Source organism: Oncorhynchus mykiss, chromosome 29, assembly GCF_057628025.1.
Source record: "Oncorhynchus mykiss isolate SJ-2025 chromosome 29, ASM5762802v1, whole genome shotgun sequence".
Classification (NCBI taxonomy): Eukaryota; Metazoa; Chordata; class Actinopteri; order Salmoniformes; family Salmonidae; genus Oncorhynchus; species Oncorhynchus mykiss.
The window spans coordinates 37,301,690-37,324,591 of NC_143050.1; the positions used below are offsets into that span (position 1 = coordinate 37,301,690).

Sequence of the window (22,902 nt, forward strand, 5' to 3'; positions counted from 1 at the left end):
AGGGCAACGGGTTCCATAAGTAATTGAAGTATATTTTTTAGCCAGATCCTAATTTGGGATGTCAAGTTCTATGTTCCTTCTGATGGTGTAGAAGGCCCTTCTTGCCTCGTCTCTCAGATCGTTCACAGTCTTGTGGAAGTTACCTGTGGTGTTGATGTTTAGGGCGAGGTAGGTATAATTATTTGTGTGCTCTAGGACAACGGTGTCTAGATAGAATTTGTATTTATTGTCCTGGCTACTGGACCTTTTTCGGAACACCGTGATGTTTGTCTTGCTGAGATTCACTGTCAAGGCCCAAGTCTGACAGAATCTGGGCAAAATTTCTAGATACTGCTGTAGGCCGTCCTTGGTTGGGGACAGAAGCACCAGATCATCTGCAAACAGTAGACATTTGATTTCAGAGTCCATTAGGGTGAGGCCAGGTGCTGCAGACTGTTCTAGTGCCATCACCAATTCATTGAAATAAATGTTGAAGAGGGTGAGGCTCAAGGTACATTCTTGTCTCACCCCACGGCCCTGAGGAAAGAAATGTGCCAATTTGAACTACAAACTTGTTGTTTGTGTACATTGATTTTACAATGTCATACGGTTTCCCCCTCGACACCGCTTTCCATCAATTTGCATAGCAAACCACCGCGCCAAATTGAGTCTCTCTCTCGCTCTCAACTCTTTTTTTTGCAGCTCAACAAAAAACAAACACGACACTGCACGTCACTATAGGTCCCAAAGCTACATCTGTCAATCAACAATAAGTCACGTCCTTACAAGGAAATCAGACAGTTGTACCATAAGCCCAATGGAGTACAGATAAGGGTGCATAAGGTTTGCCAAAGGGTACACTATTACTCTGCAGAATACACACGTTTTAATTAGAAGGATTTAATAATTGGTAAAGAGAGACTGTAAAACGTGTTTTCCCGGGACTCATATGAAGAGCAGCCTGTTCTCCTCGTACGGTACACACTGTGCAGATGGTAGCAACATGTGTAGGCATGCAGTGCAATTTGACACACTAATTAGCTCACCACATAATGAGGCATGTGTGTAGAGTACTGCAGATCAGAGTAGTTTCCTCTCTCATAGCGAACACATGCAGGGGCCAGCTGTGAATCCTACACTCAGTCACTGGTTGGAGGAATGGTTGGCTACAGGTTGGCTGTAAAGTGTTAAACACACACACACACCTGTGTACCAATAGGGACTGGGGAAAGCAGGAGATGCACTAGCGAAACATAGGTAATACAGAAGACACTTGTGGAAGAAGAAATGCAAATTAAAGTTGCCCATGTGTGAGTTAAACATATAAAACCTTTACACACCCGGAGATCTGAGGAGAATTAATTATCTTGCTGCCATGGCAGCAGCCTATCAGGCACTTTATTAAACTTTATTTATCTTTGTGTGTGTGTGTGTGTGTGTGTGTGTGTGTCAGTCGAGGCTGCTGAGGGGAGCACGGCTCATAATAATGGCTGGAACGGAGGGAATGGAATGGCATGTGTGTGTGTGTGTGTGTGTGTGTCTGGCAGCAGACAAAGGTATGTGTTGTCCGTCAGGTCAGCTAGAGGGCACATACAGTAGATGTTTTGTCTTTGAGTATTTGAGTATTGAGTATTGTCTCAACGAGGTCCACCCGCTGCCCTGTACAAGCCCTCCTCCTCTACCTCACCTCGTCCTTCAGCATCTTCTCGCTCACACTTCCTCTACCTCTCCCCTCCTTCATGTCTTTCTCCTCTTCCTCCTTCATAGCCCGAAAAAAAAACAGCCATCCCTCCTACCTTCCCTACGGCTCTCACTCTTATCCTCCACCCTTCCTCTACTTCTGTTTGCCCATAAACAGATCTCTCCATCCTCCCTAGCCCTCCCTAGCCTCACTCCGTCTCCCTATCCTTCCCTCCATCCCTCCTAACAGTTGGTTAATAGGACAGAGTCTCACTCCACCTGGCAGTGTGAGTCTCAGGGGACCTGGGAGATGATAAAGCCCAGATTGCAGTCACCTGGCTGGGCTTGTAACGTTGCTCAGCCTGGGTCTCCGAGTGTAGTTAAGGGCCCTCTATAGGAGAGGCTGCAGAGCCTTGGGTCTGGCAGGGGAAGATAAGAGGCTGGATGGAGGAGAGAAGTGAGTCACTTCACTCCTTCTGAGAAACAGTACGACCCCATGAGAGATTGAGAAAGGTGCTGGAATCGCAGAGAAGGTGGTTAAACAGTTGTAGAGATATGTGCTTTTGTACATGCAGTATATGCATCTCTTTCTCCCTCTCTTTCAGTTAAATTACATTTCAATTTAAGGGCTTTATTGGCATGGGAAACATATGTTAACATTGCCTAAGCAAGTGAACTTGATAATAAACAAAAGTGAAATAAACAATTAAAAAAACAGTAAACATTACACTCACAAAAGTTGCCGAAAAAATAAAGACGTTGCACGTTTCATATTATGTGCAGATAGTTAAAGTACAAAAGGGAAAATAAATCAACATAAATATGGGTTGTATTTACAGTGGTGTTTGTTCTTCACTGGTTGCCCTTTTCTTGTGGCAACAGGTCACACATTTGCTGTGATGGTACACTCTGGTATTTCACCCAATAGATATGGGAGTTGATCAAAATTGGGTTTGTTTTTCAAATTCTTTGTGGATCTGTGTAATCTGGGGGAAATATGTGTTTCTAATATGGTCATACATTGGACAGGAGGTTAGGAAGTGCAGCTCAGTTTCCACCTCATTTTGTGGGCAGTGAGCACATAGCCTGTCTTCTCTTGAGAGCCAGGTCTGCCTGCGGCGGCCTTTCTCAATAGCAAGGCTATGCTCACTGAGTCTGTCCATAGTCAAAGCTTTCCTTAAGTTTGGGTCAGTCACAGTGGTCAGGTATTCTGCCACTGTGTACTCTCTGTTTAGGGCCAAATAGCATTCTAGTTTGCTCTGTTTCTTTTGTTAATTATTTTCAATGTGTCAAGTAATTATCTTTTTGTTTTCTCATGATTTGGTTGGGTCTAATTGTGTTGCTGTCCTGGGGCTATGTGGGGTCTGTTTGATAACAGAGCTCCAGGACCAGCTTGCTTAGGGGAGGGACTCTTCTCCAGGTTCATCTCTCTGTAGGTGATGGCTTTGTTATGAAGGTTTGGGAATGGCTTCCTTCAGGTGGTTGTAGAATTTAACAAATCTTTTCTGGATTTTGATAATTAGTGGGTATCGGCCTAATTACGCTCTGCATGCATTATTTGGTCTTTTCCATTGTACACTGAGGATATTTTTGCAGAATTCTGCATGCAGAGTCTCAATTTGGTGTTTGTTCCATTTTGTGAATTTTTGGTTGGTGAGCAGAATCCAGACCTCACAACCTTAAAGGGCAAAAGGTTCTATAACTGATTCAAGTATTTTTAGCCAGATCCTAATTGGTATGTCAAATTCTATGTTTCTTTTGATTGCAAAGACGAACCTTCTTGCCTTGTCTCTCAGCTCGTTCACAGCTTTGTGGAAGTTACCAGTGGTGCTGATGTTTAGGCCAAGGTAAGTATCGTTTTTTTTTGGGTGCATCAGCTTCTAGATGCAATTTGTATTTGTGGACCTTTTTTTGGAACACAATTATTCTTGTCTTACTGAATTTCTTTCTCTCTCTCTCTCTCTCTCTCTATCTCTCTCTCTCTCTCTCGTCAGAACTCTATTAGACATGTCTGTAGCCGACCCCTATTGTCCCTTCCAACCTCCAGAGTGACAGCTACCTTTCTCCTTCACTCGCTCATCTCATTGTTTGGCCCCCAAGGACAATTTCCTCAATGCTCCATTCCCTTGGCAACCCCACCAGCCTAGCTGCACACTACCCTCCAGATGCCCTGACCAGGACATTCCAGGGAGAGGCATGCTCTCATTCCAGCGCCAGCCCCCCTCCCCCCACCAAGGAAGCTTTCAGCTTCAAACAGCTTCAACTGAAATACCAAAACGAATGAATTTATCAGCGCCCCATTGGATTTGGTTATGTCAGCATGTGTATGTCTGTGTCATTGTCTGGGTGCTAGGTGTATTTGTATGAAGCACAGTGTGCGGTGAGGTACATGTAATGTGTCACACACTGTGATAAGACAAAGAGACACTAGCTAGATAGCATCAGGGTTAATTATAGTAGGGAAAGCGGAACATGCTGGATATAGCAAGGACACTTTGCATGGTGAGTCGATAAAGTGTGTTTGAATGTGTGTGTGCGTGTGAGTGTGCGCATGTATGCACATGTATTTGTGTGTATGAGTGTATGCAAAGGAATCATGCCCATAGGGGGCACAGGGGCATGTGCCCCCTCAGATTTGTCCTAGCCAGAGCCATTTTATGAAGTTGGCTTTAGCTTGCCCAGATAGCTTCCCAATCTCCCAACCTCATTACTAGCTACCAAGAAGCCATTTCAGGCTATCAATGAAGTTGGAGTAGCTAGCTTGTCTAATTATCTTAGCCGGCATGCCTGCTGGAAAGGTTGGTAGACTTTAGAAAAGCAAGCAATCACTAAATGTACTGAACAAGACTCACATTCCTTTCAATCTTTTACCCAGATTTTAGCAGAGATACAGAGAAGCATATGTGACTCGTTTCAGGAAACTAGGCATACGTAGCACGTCACTATTTCACAGGAGAGGCATTTGAACATAAACATACACTTTTTAATCAAAATGTGTTATTTTTGCCAGAAATGCCTTCTGGAACATGTGAACTGTCATGTGCCTCAATAACAAATGTGTATTCCCTCCATAAATATGAATACAATTATTCAATTAGGAGCCCAGTTGGTTTAGCCACAGAAAAAGACAGGAACCTTCCTGCTAGCCATGACTGGCTGAGATAATGGATGGGCTGGTCATGCCGGGAGATGAGTTTGGATTGGTCTGCATTGTAACATGTTTTTGTCTGTAACATGAGCTGTTCAATGCATGTTGACAGTCCTTTCTACCATGCAATTTTTTAAAGATATAACGTTAGCCATCAGAGTGACTTGACACAACGCTGGCCAAACAAGATGTAGCTACAAACAAAACAGAGTTAAAATGGTCCCAGTCTGCTGTGAAGCAGCAGCATTTTCAGGTTACAAATTTTGTCAGAAAGTATTTTTTATTGCAAGTTAAAGCTATTAGTTAGCTAGTTAACGTTAGCTTGCTGGCTCGCTAGCTAAAGTTACATGTCTGATCTGTGTAGTAATATTATTTGAATCAGAAAACCATTTGCATTGCTAGTTACAACCTAATGTTAGCTAGCTAACATTGAACATTGTTTGCTAGCTTTAGCTACCTGTAGATTCAAACTACAATGTTTGTATTTGTAGTAGTATGAGTTGGGATTATGCCTGCTCATTGTTTAGCTAGCTAGCTAGCTACCTAGCTAGCTACATGTCTAAACAAAAGACTTCACTTCGGCCAGATTACTACATGGCCCATCAAATTAGCCAGGTGTGTCTGGGAGTGATTTTGTATTTGTATATATTATGGTATATTATGCCAAGCAGCTATACTGCCTGGGGTCTGCCAAAATTAAGGCAGTTATACAATTTTAAAAACATTACAATATGTTCATGACAGAATTCACAACACACTGTGTGCCCATACTCCACTGCCACATTATCTACAACTCAAAATCCATGTGTACGTGTGTGTATAGTACATATGTTATCATGTATGTGTGTGCGCATGTGTCTGTACCTATGTTTGTGTTGCTTCACAGTCCCCGCTCTTCCATAAGGTGTAATTTTATCTGTTTTGCATCAGCTACCTGATGTGGAATAGAGTTCCATGCAGTCATGGCTCTAGTTACAGTCACCTATTGTATTTCATGAACATGTGTACATGTGTAGACAATAGTGAACAATCCACTTAGCTGGATGTGGCTGGAGGGTTATAGCATTTCCCTCACATGACCAACAATTTAGACAAGTGTGTCGGGTATTTGTCATCTTGTAATAATAATATTATCTGGGCACATTTTGTTTTTGATATTGCTACTATTCATGTAAGCATTTCAGTGTGTTTACCACATGGCCTCACAGGTGAATCCTTAAAGAGATGGGTGGGGCCAAGGCTTTAGAGGGTGTGAACGATGCTGAATGGGTGTAGACGAAGAAGAGCTCTCCAGTAGGTGTCCCAAAACATTCAAGGGCCATTTTCTCAAAGGTGGGGTTACAAGTTGATCAACTTTCAAAGAAGAATTACATCCTCATTGTTCCTTAACTGCAGTGTATGACATACCATTTTCTAGCTCTGTCTCTACTTTCATCTAATGTAAAAAACACCATTTCAAACGTTGCTACATATGACCGAATCGAGGCGGTCGGTCACCTTTCATATTTTATTTTAAACAACCACCAGTAAGGAGGATACAGACAGCTAAACAGGTATGCTTACATATGCATAAAAAAATATATACAGTGCCTTGCAAAATTATTCGGCCCCCTTGAACTTTGCGACCTTTTGCCACATTTCAGGTTTCAAACATAAAGATATAAAACTGTATTTTTTGTGAAGAATCAACATCATTAGTCATTTAGGTCAACATTGGATCATTCAGAGATCCTCACTGAACTTCTGGAGAGAGTTTTCTGCACTGAAAGTAAAGGGGCTGAATCATTTTGTACGCCCAATTTTTCAGTTTTTGATTTGTTAAAAAAGTTTGAAATATCCACTAAATGTCGTTCCACTTCATGATTGTGTCCCACTTGTTGTTCAAGGGGGCCGAATACTTTCGCAAGGCACTGTATATATTGTTTTACATAGAATTAAGCATGTATCATCCTCAAGTCATTTGTGCCCCCTTTTAGAGGGTATGTGTGTGTGCGTGCAGATGCTCATTTGCGTGTGCATGTTGCTGAGCAGCTGGCTAGCATGCCGTGGTGTTATTGGGCTGAGCGATGTAAAGACGAAGAGAAACCAGAAGGCGGTTAGCTGTGAATCAGATGGGCTGAGTGTGTAAAACAGGATGAAAGTCAAGTACTGTAGAATAAACTTTTAGTGATCAATCAGTTCTCTACCCGCTACCCTCGCCAGCTCCACATCACGGGAGAAATAGACTGGAACATACACGGAGTGTCCAAACATTAGGAACACCGACTCTTTCCATGACATAGACTGACACGGTGAATTCAGATGAAAGCTACACTACCTGGCCAAAAGTATGTGAAGTACCTGCTCGTCGAACATCGCATTAATATGGAGTTGGTCCCCCCCCCCTTTGCTGCTATAACAGCGTCCACTCTGTGGGGAAGGCTTTCCGCTAGATGTTGGAACATTGCTGCGGGGACTTGCTTCCATTCAGCCACAAGAGCATTAGTGAGGTCGGGCACTGATGTTGGGTGATTAGGCCTGACTCGCAGTCAGCGTCCCAATTCATCCCAAAGGTGGTCATTGGGGTTGATGTCAGGGCTTTGTACAAACCAGTCAAGTTCTTCCACACCGATCTCAACAAGCCATTTCTGCATGGACCTTGCTTTGTGCACGGGTGCATTGTCATGCTGAAACAGGAAAGGGCCTTCCCCAAACTGTTGCCACAAGTTGAAAGCACAGAATCATCTAGAATGTCATTGTATGCTGTAGCGTTAAGATTTCCCTTCACTGGAACTAAGGGAACTAGCCCGAACCATGAAAAACAGCCCCAGATCATTATTCCACCTCCACCAAACTTTACAATTGGCACTATGCATATTTGGCAGGTAGCGTTCTCCTGGAATCCGCCAAACTCAGATTTGTTTGGCCGACTGCGAGATGGTGAAGCGTGATTCATCACTCCAGAGAATGTGTTTCCAGTCCAATGGCGGCAAGTTTTACACCACTCCAGCCGACTCTTGTCATTGCGCATATAACTTCACGGCTGAGCCATTGTTGCTCCTAGACATTTCCACGTCTCAATAACAGCACTTACAGTTGATCAGGGCAGCTCTAGCAGGGCAGGAATGAACGAACTGACTTGTTGAAAAGGTGGCATCCTATGACTGTGCCACGTTGAAAGTCACTGAGCTAGGAAGGTGTTTTATGTTTTGCACACTCAGTTCTACATACAATAAAGAGATGGCTCTCAGAGAATACAAATGTATGCCTCACTCTTTGTATGTGTGTGTGTGTGTGTACAATGCAGTCCTTGACTTTTTCCACATTTTGATACTTTACAGACTTATTCTAAAATGGGTTATCAATCTACACACAATACCCCATGATGAAAATGTATAAAAAAATCATGAACAGAAATACCTTATTTACATAAGTACATAACCCTTTGCTATGAGACTTGAAATTGAGCTCAGGTGCATCCTGTTTCCATTGATCATCCTTGACATGTTTCTACAACTTGATTGAAGTCCGCCTGTGGTAAATTCAATTGATTGGACATGATTTGCAAAGGCACATACCCATCTATATAAGGTCCCACAGTTGACAGTGCAAGTCAGAGCAAAAACCAAGCCATGAGGTCGAAGGAATAGTTCGTAGAGCTCGGAGACAGGATTGTGTCGAGGCACAGATCTGGGAAAGGGTAGCAAAACATTTCTGCAGCATTGAAGGTCCCCAAAAACTCAGTGGTCTCCATCATTCTTAAAACAAAATAAGATTGGAACCACCTCCCGGACAAATTGAGCAATTGGGGGAGAAGGGCATTGGTCAGGGAGGTGACCAAGAACCCAATGGTCCCTCTGACAGAGCTTCCTCTGTGGAGATGGGTGAACCTTCCAGAAGGACAACCATCTCTGCAGTACTCCACCAAGGACACACAGCTTCAATCTTTATGGTAGATTGGCTAGACGGAACCACTCCTCAGTAAAAGGCACATGACAGCCCGCTTGGAGTTTGCCAAAAGGCACCTAAAGTATTCTCAGACCATGAGAAACAAGATTCTCTGGTCTGATTTGAAACCAAGATTGAACTCTTTAGCCTGATTGCCATGTGTCCCGTCTGGAAGAAACCTGGCACCATCCCTACTGTGAAGAATGGTGGTGGCAGCATCATGCTGTGGGGATGTTTTTCAGCGGCAGGGACTGGGAGACTAGTCAGGATCGAGGGAAAGAGGAATGGAGCAAAGTACAATGAGATCCTTGATGAAAACCTGCTCTAGAGTGCTCAGGACTTCCGACTGGGTCGAAGGGTCACCTTCCAATAGGACAACGACCCTAAGCACACAGCCAAGACTACGCAGGAGTGACTTCGGGACAAGTCTCTGAATGTCTTTGAGTGGCCCAGCCAGAGCACGGACTTGAACCCGATCTAACATCTCTGGAGAGACCTGAAAATAGCTGTGCACCGACGCTGCCCATCCTCTCAAACTCCAACCTGAGTTTGAGAGGATCTGCAGAGAAGAATGTGAGAAACTCCCCAAATACAGGTGTACGAAGCTTGTAGCGTCCTACCGAAGAAGACTCAAGGCTGTAATCTCTACCAAAGGTGCTTCAACAAAGTACTGAGTAAAGGGCCAGAATACTTATTTAAATGTGATATACCTGTTTTTAATTTTTAATATATTTGCAACCTGTTTTTTCTTTGTCATTATGGGGCATTGTGTGTATATTGATGAGGGAAAAAACAATTAAATCAATTTTAGAATAATGCTGTAACGTAACAAATGGGATCTGAATACCTTCCGAATGCACTGTGTGTGTATGTTTCCCTCTCTCTCTCTCTGTGTGTGTGTGTGTGTGTGTGTGTGTGCGTGCGTGCGTGCTTGTGTGTGACCATGTGTGTAGCTGTTTATCATGTCGGTCTTTTACTGGATAATTTCCCCGGCCTATACAGAGTGCATAAATCCAGGCTACTGCCGCCGTCTGTCTGGACCACACGCTGACTGACAGCCCCGGGGCACCTGTCAATCATCAGCCGTAGTCCCAGCAACAGATTGACATATTATGGCTTCCCTCAGGGTGCCTGGGAGTGCATAAGGATTGGTCTGGGCTCTTGTTCTAGCCACTACCGCTGCTCATGCACGGGTAGATTAGGTAAACTTCTATTGAGAACAACTTATGTCATTTCCCTCCAATTGTGAAAGCAGAATTGAGCTACTTAGCATAGTGACTAATCTAGGAAGAGGAGATGTAGAGGAGAGGAGAGGACTCATCACAGGAGGCAGAGAGGTAAGGACTGTGAAGACAGTGAATGGTAAGTCACCTCCCGTCTTTATTCCCGCAATAGAATACACACACAGAGAATGCACTCAGATGTGCAAGTATGTAGGCACACAAGCACGTGCAAGCAAGCAAGCACACAAACATTACTATACTGTGCTTGAAGTACCCTCTCACCATTTGTTCTCTAGTAGTATATAAATAAAAGTTCAGGCTTTTGACTGATTCTGACAGTAGCAACACAACAAATAAATACAGGTGTATGAGCATGCCCTTGGCATGCTGTTACGGAAAGCCCTAGCTAGTTTGTACGCCATTTTAGAAGATCTCTCTCTTCCTTCAGCCAAATAATAACTCAACCACTCCAAAGAGGACACACAGCTACAGTTGAAGTTGGAAGTTTACATACACCTCAGCCAAATACATTTAAACTCAGTTTTTCTCAATTCCTGACATTTATTCAGAGTAAATATTCCCTGTGTTAGGTCAGGTAGGATCACCACTTTATTTTAAGAATGTAAAATGTCAGAATAATGATTGCGAGAATGATTCATTTCAGCTTTTATTTATTTCATCACATTCTCAGTGGGTCAGAACTTTACATACACTCAATTAGTATTTGGTAGCATTGCCTTTAAATTATTTAACTGTTCAAACATTTTGGGTAGCCTTCCACAAGCTTCCCACAATAAGTTGGGTGAATTTTGGCCCATTCCTCCTGACAGAGTTGGTGTAACGGAGTCAGGTTTGTAGGCCTCCTTGCTCGCACATGCTTGTTTAGTTCTGTCAAGGAGGCTCAGTAGTGTGTGTGGCCTCCACGTGCCTGTATGACCTCCCTACAATGCCTGGGCATGCTCCAGATAAGGTGGCGGATGGTCTCCTGAGGGATCTCCTCCCAGACCTGGACTAAAGCATCCGCCAACTCCTGGACAGTCTGTGGTGCAACGTGGCGTTGGTGGATGGAGCGAGACATGATGTCCCAGATGTGCTCAATTGGATTCAGGTCTGGGGAACGGACAGGCCAGTCCATAGCATCAATGCCTTCCTCTTGCAGGAACTGCTGACACACTCCAGCCACATGAGGTCTAGCATTGTCTTGCATTAGGAGGAACCCAGGGCCACCCGCACCAGCATATGGTCTCACAAGGGGTCTGAGGATCTCATCTCGGTACCTAATGGCAGTCAGGCTACCTCTGGCGAACACATGGGCTGTGCGGCCCCCCAAAGAAATGCCACCCCACACCATGACTGACCCACCGCCAAACCGGTCATGCTGGAGGATGTTGCAGGCAGCAGAACGTTCTCCACGGCATCTCCAGACTCTGTCACGTCTGTCACATGTGCTCAGTGTGAACCTGCTTTCATCTGTGAAGAGCACAGGGCGCCAGTGGCGAATTTGCCAATCTTGGTGTTCTCTGGCAAATGCCAAACATCCTGCACGGTGTTGGGCTGTAAGCACAACCCCCACCTGTGGACGTCGGGCCCTCATCCCACCCTCATGGAGTCTGTTTCTGACCGTTTGAGCAGACATATGCACATTTGTGGCCTGCTGGAGATCATTTTGCAGGGCTCTGGCAGTGCTCCTCCTGCTCCTCCTTGCACAAAGGCGGAGGTAGCGGTTCTGCTGCTGGGTTGTTGCCCTCCTACGGCCTCCTCCACGTCTCCTGATGTACTGGCCTGTCTCCTGGTAGCGCCTCCAAGCTCTGGACACTACGCTGACAGACACAGCAAACCTTCTTGCCACAGCTCACATTGATGTCCCATCCTGGATGAGCTGCACTACCTGAGCCACTTGTGTGGGTTGTAGACTCCGTCTCATGCTACCACTAGAGTGAAATCACCGCCATTATTAAAAGTGACCAAAACATCAGCCAGGAAGCATAGGAATTGAGAAGTGGTCTGTGGTCACCACCTGCAGAACCACTCCTTTATTGGGGGTGTCTTGCTAATTGCCTATAATGTTGTCTATTCCATTTGCACAACAGCATGTGAAATTTATTGTCAATCAGTGTTGCTTCCTAAGTGGACAGTTTGAGTTCACAGAAGTGTGATTGACTTGGTTGTGTTGTTTAAGTGTTCCCTTTATTTTTGTTGAGTAGTGTATATATACAGTACCAGTCAAACGTTTGGACACACCTATTCATTCAAGTTTTTAACATTTTTTTTTATTTTTTACTATTGACTACATTCTAGAATGCTAGTGAAGACATCAAAACTACGAAATAACACATACTGTATGGAATCATGTAGTAACCAAAAAGTGCTAAACAAATCCAAATATATCCTTTACTTTATATTCTTCAAAGTAGCCACCATTTGCCTTGGTGACAGCTTTGCACACTTTGGCATTATCTCAACCAGCTTCACCTGGAATTATTTTCCAACAGTCTTGAAGGAGTTCCCACATATGTTGAGCACTTGTCTGCTTTTCCTTCACTCTGCGGTCCAACTCATCCCAAACCATCTCATTTGGGTTGAGGTCAGGTGATTGTGGAGGCCAGGTCATCTGATGCAGCACTCCATCACTCTCCTTCTTGGTCAAATTCTTGGTGTTTTGGGTCATTGTCCCACTAAGCGCAAACCAGATAGGATGGTGTATCCCAGCAGAATGCTGTGGTAGCCATGCTGGTGAAGTGGGCCTTGAATAAATCACCAAAAGTGTCACCAGCAAAGCACCCCCGCATAATCACACCTCCTCCTCCATGCTTCACAGTGGGAACCAAACATGCGGAAATCATCCGTTCACCTACTCACAAAGACACAGTGGTTGGAACCAAATATCTAATATTTTCCACCGGTCTAATGTCCATTGGAGACAAGTGGGAGTGGAGTTGCTGTGGGATAGAGCAGGAGATAGAATGATGGTCCAAAAAAAAGTAAAATAAATAAACAAATAAAAGTCAAAATAAAACATAATAAAAAGTATGTTTGAATGACACTGAGGGGTAGTGTTTTTACAACTAATGCCGGGTTGCCTGAGGCTGATGCCCTGCAGGTGTTTGTACACATGCATATACACACACTCTCATACAAATAAACACATACAGTGCCTTGCGAAAGTATTCGGCCCCCATTAACTTTGCGACTTTTTGCCACATTTCAGGCTTCAAACATAAAGATATAAAACTGTATTTTTTTGTGAAGAATCAACAACAAGTGGGACACAATCATGAAGTGGAACAACAATTATTGGATATTTCAAACTTTTTTAACAAATCAAAAACTGAAAAATTGGGTGTGCAAAATTATTCAGCCCCTTTACTTTCAGTGCAGCAAACTCTCTCCAGAAGTTCAGTGAGGATCTCTGAATGATCCAATGTTGACCTAAATGACTAATGATGATAAATACAATCCACCTGTGTGTAATCAAGTCTCCGTATAAATGCACCTGCACTGTGATAGTCTCAGAGGTCCGTTAAAAGCGCAGAGAGCATCATGAAGAACAAGGAACACACCAGGCAGGTCCGAGATACTGTTGTGAAGAAGTTTAAAGCCGGATTTGGATACCAAAAGATTTCCCAAGCTTTAAACATCCCAAGGAGCACTGTGCAAGCGATAATATTGAAATGGAAGGAGTATCAGACCACTGCAAATCTACCAAGACCTGGCCGTCCCTCTAAACTTTCAGCTCATACAAGGAGAAGACTGATCGGAGATGCAGCCAAGAGGCCCATGATCACTCTGGATGAACTGCAGAGATCTACAGCTGAGGTGGGAGACTCTTTCCATAGGACAACAATCAGTCGTATATTGCACAAATCTGGCCTTTATGGAAGAGTGGCAAGAAGAAAGCCATTTCTTAAAGATATCCATAAAAAGTGTTGTTTAAAGTTTGCCACAAGCCACCTGGGAGACACACCAAACATGTGGAAGAAGGTGCTCTGGTCAGATGAAACCAAAATTGAACTTTCTGGCAACAATGCAAAACGTTATGTTTGGCGTAAAAGCAACACAGCTGAACACACTATCCCCACTGTCAAACATGGTGGTGGCAGCATCATGGTTTGGGCCTGCTTTTCTTCAGCAGGGACAGGGAAGATGGTTGAAATTGATGGGAAGATGGATGGAGCCAAATACAGGACCATTCTGGAAGAAAACCTGATGGAGTCTGCAAAAGACCTGAGACTGGGACGGAGATTTGTCTTCCAACAAGACAATGATCCAAAACATAAAGCAAAATCTACAATGGAATGGTTCAAAAACAAACATATCCAGGTGTTAGAATGGCCAAGTCAAAGTCCAGACCTGAATCCAATCGAGAATCTGTGGAAAGAACTGCTGTTCACAAATGCTCTCCATCCAACCTCACTGAGCTCGAGTTGTTTTTCAAGGAGGAATGGGAAAAAATTTCAGTCTCTCGATGTGCAAAACTGATAGAGACATACCCCAAGCGACTTACAGCTGTAATCACAGCAAAAGGTGGCGCTACAAAGTATTAACTTAAGGGGGCTGAATAATTTTACATGCCCAATTTTTCAGTTTTTGATTTGTTAAAAAAGTTTGAAATATCCACTAAATGTCATTCCACTTCATGGTTGTGTCCCACTTGTTGTTGATTCTTCACAAAAAAATACAATTTTATATCTTTATGTTTGAAGCCTGAAATGTGGCAAAAGGTCACAAAGTTCAAGGGGGCCGAATACTGTCGCAAGGCACAGTACAAGAACACACACATACATGTAATAGTGCCAGACATGCTCACAAACATATACATTTGGCATGTTATGATTTGATGTCCTTTGTTTTAAATATATATTTTTTTTTGAATTGTTGTTTGCTATTTTGTTCTGTCTTTCATTTTTCTCTTTAGTTCATTCTCTTGGCTGTTGGTGCATTGGGGGATTATTAGGGGGATGGAATTAAGGGGTCTCGAATGGTTGAGGGACAGCTATTAGGGAACTGTGGGGAGGGGGCATCTTAGTGGGTTCAGGTTCACGTTTTTTGGCCTGGTGGGAGATCTGTGCCAATGAGCATTGACCCTGGATGCTTCTGTGTGTCACTCTGAGCGGCTTCACTGCAAGTATATTGTATGTTTCGGAAATTCTATCTTTTTTTTTTTTTAAGTCCATTGCTCATGTTTCTTGGCAAGTCTCTTCTTCTTATTGGTGTCCTTTGGTAGTGGTTTCTTTGCAGCAATTCGACCATGAAGTCCTGATTCACCAAGTGTCACCTGGACAGTGTCATCTGAACAGTTGATGTTGCTTGAATTCTGTATACCATTTATTTGGGCTGCAATTTCTGAGGCTGGTAACTCTAATGAACTCTGGGTCTTCCTGTCCTGTGGCAGTCCTCATGAGAGCTAGTTTCATCATAGTGCTTGATGATTTTTGCAACTGCACTTGAAGAAACATGATATTTTCCGGATTGACTGACCTTCATGTCTTAAAGTAATGATGGACTGTTGTTTCTCTTTTCTTATTTGAGCTGTTCTTGCCAGAATATGGACTTGGTCTTTTACCAAATAGGGATATCTTCTGTATACCACCCCTACATTGTCACAACACAACTGATTGGCTCAAACACATTAAGAAGGAAATAAATTCCACAAATTAACTTTTAACAAGGCACGCCTGTTAATTGAAATGCATTCCAGGTGAGCACCTCATGAAGCTGGTTGAGAGAATACCAAGAGTGTGCAAAGCTGTCCTCAAGGCAAAGGGTGGATACTTTGAAGAATCTCAAATATAAAAAAATATACTGGTGGATTGTTGCATAATTCAAGAGTGTAATATGGTTGGGTTGTATTATTCAATATTGTAATATGTTTAAGAAGAAAAGTTGCTTGGATTGTTAAATAGTTTGTACTTGCTAGTGGCTACTGTGAAATCTATGATCAATTTGAGCTGGGGACCAAGAATGTTGAGTTGCCAGCCACAACAAAAGAAACACAAGGATGTAATGTGAATTGAAAAGTAGAAATCTATTCCCGCCAGTCTCCTCAGACTGTCCTTCATCTCTTCTATTGGGAATATGGCCTTAGTAGTGTGTCAACACTGAGTTGTGAGGAACACCCTGGACTTGACCTCTCTCTCTCTCTCTCTCTCTCTCTGTGCAGATATGTACCCTCCACTTAGCGGGTGATAAAAGGCGTCAAAGTGTCTTATCCTCTGAGGGAAATAATAAACACCTGCAGACACACGCAGTCACTTTAATCAGCACGCCCCCCTGTTGCTGTCAGCTCCTGCGTAAGTTCATACGGTAAGGAACTCAAGTAGCTTTCCTCTTCCACAATACTCAACTCACAAACACATCCTCCCTTAGAACTAATGAGCACACACCACCAAGTGCAGTACTTTCCACAAGAAGCAGTAAAATCACTATTAGATGTATATACAGTCCGAGAGAGAGAGAGAGAGAGAGAGAGAGAGAGAGAGAGAGAGAGAGAGAGAGAGAGAGAGAGAGAGAGAGAGAGAGAGAGAGAGAGAGAGAGAGAGAGAGAGAGAGTGGTGTGCTGTTTCGTATTTAGCTTGGCTGCTGAGGGCCTTTGTCTGTGTGTTTGTGGGAAAAGCAGGCTGGAGGAGGAGGAGGAAGTGGGTGTTTTTGCAGGGAGGGCGACATAGTTGCAGTATTCCTGACAGTGCTGCCTGAGCCTGTTGACCACATTTTTCAGATGAGGATTTTTTGTGTGGTAATTGTAGGACAGTTAATACAGTCAGCGATGGCCAGGCAATCAGTCTAATGCACATGCGCACGCCCAAACACACACACACACACACACACACACACACACACACACACACACACACACACACACAGATTAACTTGGTCAACAATGTTATTTTTAAAAGACAATCAAAGATAGTGTCGCTAACGCTGACATTTTTGGTATAACTTGTTTATTTTTTAACAAAAGCCATGACACTATGTATGAGCTTTATGATGACAAATATCACACTTCACTCGAGTCATTCAACATTAGTTCAACATTAGTTAACAAATTATTTTAAATAACAAAAATAGCCCAAAGAAAATAGAACAATAGCCTATGCTACAAAATTGTGTGCCTAGATAACAAATAAATGAATAGCCTAAATAAACTAGTAAATGTCATAAATAAAATAAATACATGAAATAGCTCAGCTCTTGCCCCTCCGTGTATAAATTATTCTCCTTCAGATGACTTGCCTGTAGGTTTTTCCTAGTCATCAATAGTTACCACAGCCACAAAGCTAGAAGGCCCGCCTACCCGACCAATCGGATGAGGGAATGTGATGATGCGTCTTCGCGGGAAGTGCCTCATTTTTGAAATGGCAAATCTTGAGTTCAAGTTTTGAGGACCACATAACTAAACACATTTGGGAACAAGAATTGGCAACGTCACTAACATTTCAGAACACTGAGAAAGGACAAAAGTTTTTGGGCAAAAGGGTAAGTTGTTTTTTCTTTTTCAGATAACTAGTAGCTAACTTTTGCTACTCTCATCTAAAATGAGCTAACTAGCTACCATAAGGGATTCCATTCCAAGCACAGAGGAGTTTTTCTATTTGATAGCGCAAAACTGTTGGCTTGCCTACAAGCCTTTCATTCTAATAGTAATGTATCATATTATTGACCTTTAACAGATGCAACGCCTTTGGCAGAAAAAAAATAACTCAGTTGGGAGAGTAAAAGTCTCCCATTCAATGGTGTTCCATTTCAAGTGGCACAAAGACATACAAACGTCACCAGGGGAAAGACAAGCAAAAACCAAAGAGATGCTGCTGAAATGAACAAGAAGAAGTTCAAAAGATACAGTATTTGTAAAAAAAATAATCTAAAAGTTACTTTTGTCCTCCGAGGAGTGGGGCGGAGAGGCCAATAAAATACATACAAATAAAGAATTTGTAAGTAGGGTTAGGCTGAGTTTCCCCCTACTATGTAAAGAGCTTTGGTTGTCTATAAAAATGTAATGTAAGTCCAATCAAGTATTATTACTATTAAATCTTTTGCCATCTTCTATAGCTTGAAGACCATACCTTTGTACTGGTAAAAAAATACCAAAAAGGTGGAGTACAAGGCAGTGTTAACTTAAATAAATAAATGACTATAGTAAGTGCCTAGATGCCAAATAAAGTAACACGGTTGAAGTTGATCTTAAATCAGCCAAAAATCTGACCATTTCTAGAAGTGAAATTTCTGTGAACATTTCTGTGAAACGGTATCTTTGGGAAACCCCGTTTGGGAAACCCCGTTTGATAAACCCCGTTTGGGAAACCCCTTTTGATAAACCCCGTTTGATAAACCCCGTTTGGGAAACCCCGTTTGTGGGAAACCCCGTTTGGGAAACCCCGTTTGTGGGAAACCCTGTTTGGGAAACCCCGTTTGGGAAACCCAGTTTGATAAACCCCGTTTGGGAAACCGCGGCCTATTTTACCCCGTGTCACATGCAGTGGCTCATTTTAGTAAAAGGAATTACATACAGATGTTATTAAATTATATTTTGACACATTTGTTTGATGAAAGGAAACTCCCTGACAATAATTTAAGATAATAAAATGTAACCTACATGTGTGGAATTTGCATTTATGTTGTTTAGGAACTAGGAACAGTCGTTATTTCACATATTTTTTACACAGATCCGTGTCCACCAAGATCCCGGGTCAGATCTCGGGTAATTGGGTTTGGGTAGATCCGAGAAGACCTGTAGTGTGTTTCAGTCTATTTGTGTGGCATAGAGGGAGAGAGAGAGATTGTGAGAGAGAAAACCGACTGGCGCTAGGTAGACAAACTTGCTGCTGTCATAGGTTATCTGTCATACCATCGTGTAATGCCTGTCTTGACTGCATCAAATTGTTGTAAAGATGCTAGCTAGCTACAGTAGCCAGCTAGCGTTGACTAACACCGTTCCATACACATTTTGGGCAACCGCGGCATTCAAACGAGGCTGCAATGAAAGCTAATGGGGCTGTAGCGACTGTGTTGGCATCAACATGCGGGGTGTGAACTAAGTTTCTATTCGGCGTTGATTGACATGGTAATGGACTAATATTATTTGAGAAAAGTTGAAAAAACGGACCCCTCTGACGCTGTACGTTAAAGTGTGATGTGTCGCGCTTTATGCAACTCATTCTGTGCCGTACAGCCTCTTTCCACGAGGGGTAGCGCCTTTCTCGCAGATTAAGAACAAGAAATGATCAATGGTGAGTGTAGTTAATTACTCGCAAGTTCATTCAAATCAATTGTAATTTTTTTGCATCATCACTGCGTACCACCGTGACTCAAAAACCGTGACAGCCACAGTTTACTTGTGGAGATACATTTAGCGCCACCCTAAAAACCTGATTCAAATGTTTAAAAAGCCATTTCCAAACATGACTTATCTCGGTACAGGTGTCCAGTAAGTCCTGTGCCTCCTCTCCGCACTCGCCCTGAGGTGCGTGTCATCAGCCCGGTGCCACCTATACCGGTCCCACTCATCAGACCTCCAGTGCGCCTTCACAGTCCGGAGCTTCCGGCGACCTCCAGCGACGGTCCCCAGTCTGGAGCTTCCGGCGACGGTCCACAGTCCGAAGCTTCCGGCGACGGTCCACAGTCCGGAGCTCCCGGCGACGGTCCACAGTCCGGAGCTCCCGGCGACGGTCCCCAGTCCGGAGCTTCCGGCGACGGTCCCCAGTCCGGAATCTCCGGCGACGGTCCCCAGTCCGGGGTCTCCGGCGACGATTCCCAGTCTGGGGCCTCCGGCGACGGTCCCCGGTCCAGGGTCTATAGCGACGATCCCCGGTCCGGGGTCTCCGGCGACGGTCCCCGGTCCGGGGCCTCCAGCGACGATCCCCAGTCTGGGGCCTCTAGCGACGAGATGCAGTCTGGGGCCTCTAGCGACGAGCTGCAGTCCGGAGCCTCTGGCGATGATCCACGGTCCGGTTCCGCAGAAGCGGAGGGATCAGCGTAAGGAGGGGGGGCTGCGTCCAGAACCGGAGCCGCCACAAGGTTAGATGCCCACCCAGATTCTCCCCTATAGGTTCAGGTTTGCGGCCGGGAGTCTGCATCTTGGGGGGGGGGGGGGGGGGGGTGGTACTGTCACGCCCTGACCTTAGATATCTCTGTTTTTCTATATACTTTGGTTTGGTCAGGGTGTGACTAGGGTGGGTCTAGTTTTTGTATGTCTAGGGTTTTAATATGTCTAGGGGTTTTTGTATGTCTATGTTGGCCTGATATGGTTCCCAATCAGAGACAGCTGTTTATCGTTGTCTCTGATTGGGGATCATATTTAGGTAGACATTTTCTTCATTCGTGTTGTGGGATATTGTCTATGTAGAGTTGCCTGTCAGCACTATTTGTATAGCTTCACGTTTGGTTTGGTTGTTTGTTGTTTTGTTCAGTGAGTTTCGATTTATTAAAATTATGTGGAACTCTACTCACGATGAACGTGACACAGACCAAAACAACAAGCTACAGGTGTGAAACGTGTCTCGGCTACCTACTGGTGAATCTTTTTTATGCGGCGCACTCATAAAAACTGTCTTAAAACTCTTGCTTTGATTAACATTTCAAATGTAATGGTCTATCCTTGTAGGCTATGTAGCAATGTCACATAGATCATTGCATTTGATTTTAGACAAAGCCTTAAAAAAAAGGCCTTTAAAAAATAAAATAAATGAATACTCTCCCAAGTAATCTAATACTAACGTCTGATTGGATATTTGAATATTCAAATAGCCGCGCAAATCCCAAACAGACACACAACAGGTGACATGTACTGCCCTAATAGAACGCAGAACACTCAAAAATCAGCTAATATGGCCTGCAGATGAATGCCCTAAACCAGGGTTTCTTAAACTTTTGGTCAGGACCAACACTTTCTCTTCTTTATTCGGGTTGTTAGAGGACCATTTGGATTCGGTAGGATGGTCAATTTCTTATTTGGTCCTCGAGGTGAAAAGGTTTAAGAACCCTTGCACTAAACTAACACACTGTGGAACAGTGCGTGTCGTGTGTGTGTGTGTTGACAGGAGGATCTTAGATAGAAGGACGGGTAGAATCACAGCCTGTCCTCTACCTCCCTCTCCACAGACATCCACACCCACAGCCAGACCACTCTCTCTGCTCTCTCTCTGCTCCCTCTGGTAATCTGAGGGTAAAGCTCCAGGATTAGGGTGGGGATCAACCATCACCTGTCTCCCCATTATTGGAGTCTCTTTGGGGCCTGAGGAGTGCTCCATCATCCGGCTCCTCGCCACCTAGGCCAGTCCAGGCTGGTTTAGGAAGCAGCTTCCACGCAGGGCTAAATGCGCAAACTCCATCCAGTCTAGAATAGTCCTGGCTGGTTTAGGTACTACAGGGAGCAGCTTCTAATGCCACTGGCTTTATGAAAACAGCCGGGGCTAAAACCCTGATCCTGGGTTAAATATCATGATGATCCCACATTAAATATCATGATGATCCCACAGTAGCTCAATGTCTCCTCTATCTATCTCTATACAAACACAACAGCAGAGTACAGGCGTCAGGACCAGGCTGTGTTCCAGTTTCCTGTTTTTAGCTGGAAATGAGTCTGGGTTTTGGAAAGTGAACCATCGTTCAGCACCATGTTGGTGCAGCCATGTTTCCCATCCACAGGCCTGCTTCACTTCCTCACTTCCCGCTAGTTTAGTGAGACACACACGGAGAGGAAAGCAGAGATCTGTCACAAACAACATTATGAGAGCCCACGCTGACACACTCACCCTATCGAGGAGCTGTTTAGTGAGTATGTAGACTTCCATTGTTTAATTCTGATAATAAGGCACAGCAATACCGCTTCCTGTTGTTAGGGCCTTGTGTATTTTTGCACCAATTGACCTGACATTGGAAAACATCGGCCCCAGTTATGGTTTCTACCTAGGGCCCAGTGTCTTTCTGTCACAAATTCCGATGAAGTCGGTCCCTCTCCTTGTTCGGGCGGTGTTCGGCGGTCGACGTCACCGACCTTCTAGCCACCACTGATCCATTTTTCATTTGCCGTTGGTTTTGTCTAGTCTTCCTCCACACCAATCCCATCAATTACATGTTGTGTATTTAACCCTCTGTTTCCCCTCATGTCCTTGTCGGAGAGTGTTTTGTTTGTATGTGATGTGCTATTGAGTGTTGGCGTGTGACGGGTTTTGTACCCACTTGTTATTTTGTACATTTGGGTTGTTTTGGAGTTTTGTCAGCATTTATTAAACAATTCCGTTTATACCAAGTCCGTTCTCCTGCACCTGACTTCCCTGCCACCAACACGCACACTTTCCTGGCTAAATTACATGATCGGGTGATACAGTAAGGTTAACGTTCCACTACGTGGTGTTCTATTGTGTAGGTGTGATAGTGTTACCGGGGTGTGATAGTGTTAGCATGGTGTGACTGTAGCCTACAGCTGGTAGTCACACTGTAACAGCCACATAATGGCCAAAACAGATCTACATCTGTCGCCCAGCAGACGAAAGAGAAGAAAGAACAGATCCCACCATTTCAAAAGAAGAAAGAGAGAAAGAGAAAGCAGGGGGCTCGGTTGTTCAAAAGGGAGCGTATATCCTCGGCCCATCCCAGACAGCTGCTGTGGTGTGTGTGCGTGTGTGTGTGTGTGTGTGTGTGTGTGTGCGTGTGTTTATGAATGTTACACAACCTACCATTCAACAGCAGCTGCTGGGTGCACTGATGTAATGTGAGTTTTGTTGGCGAGAATAAAGAGAGAGAGGGGGAGTATGATGGACAGATAGCGAAAGACGGCGATAACGTCCTGTATGAGAGAGGAGACACAAGAAGGTAAAGAAACAAAATCACACAAACACTACCCTACCCTACACCAAACACAGGGCAACACAACTTAGGAATCAAAGTTCAGCATAGAACCGGACACAGTAGAACCCTTCAGTGTAGAAAGAAAGCATAAAGCCCCCATAA

The 22,902-nt window shown here is 43.9% G+C and overlaps 2 protein-coding genes and 1 long non-coding RNA gene across 8 annotated transcripts in view; 2 read left to right on the top strand and 1 right to left on the bottom strand.

Moving 5' to 3' along the window:
- Positions 1 to 3,791, top strand: part of LOC149970437 (uncharacterized) — a 223,759-nt gene extending 219,968 nt beyond the window's left edge. The window contains exons 3-4 of the long non-coding RNA XR_016493372.1: positions 3,456 to 3,506; positions 3,654 to 3,791. This is a non-coding gene — a long non-coding RNA (uncharacterized LOC149970437). The remainder of the gene's footprint in view (positions 1 to 3,455; positions 3,507 to 3,653) is intronic.
- dab2ipb (DAB2 interacting protein b) overlaps positions 1 to 22,902 on the bottom strand; it is a 246,587-nt gene that overhangs the window by 145,223 nt on the left and 78,462 nt on the right. The window lies entirely within an intron of this gene.
- Positions 4,443 to 22,201, top strand: LOC149970438 (uncharacterized). Its single transcript, XM_090226220.1, has 3 exons — positions 4,443 to 4,457; positions 16,118 to 16,260; positions 19,372 to 22,201. The coding sequence occupies exons 1-3, from the start codon at positions 4,443 to 4,445 to the stop codon at positions 19,928 to 19,930; spliced, it is 717 nt and encodes a 238-aa protein (XP_090082346.1). The 3' UTR covers positions 19,931 to 22,201.

What these genes read in the sequence shown, in the direction of transcription:
- LOC149970438 (XM_090226220.1), top strand. An exon ending in CTCCTGCGTAAGTTCATACG is followed by an intron (nt 16,261 to 19,371) that starts GTAAGGAACTCA and finishes ATCTCGGTACAG; the next exon opens with GTGTCCAGTAAGTCCTGTGC.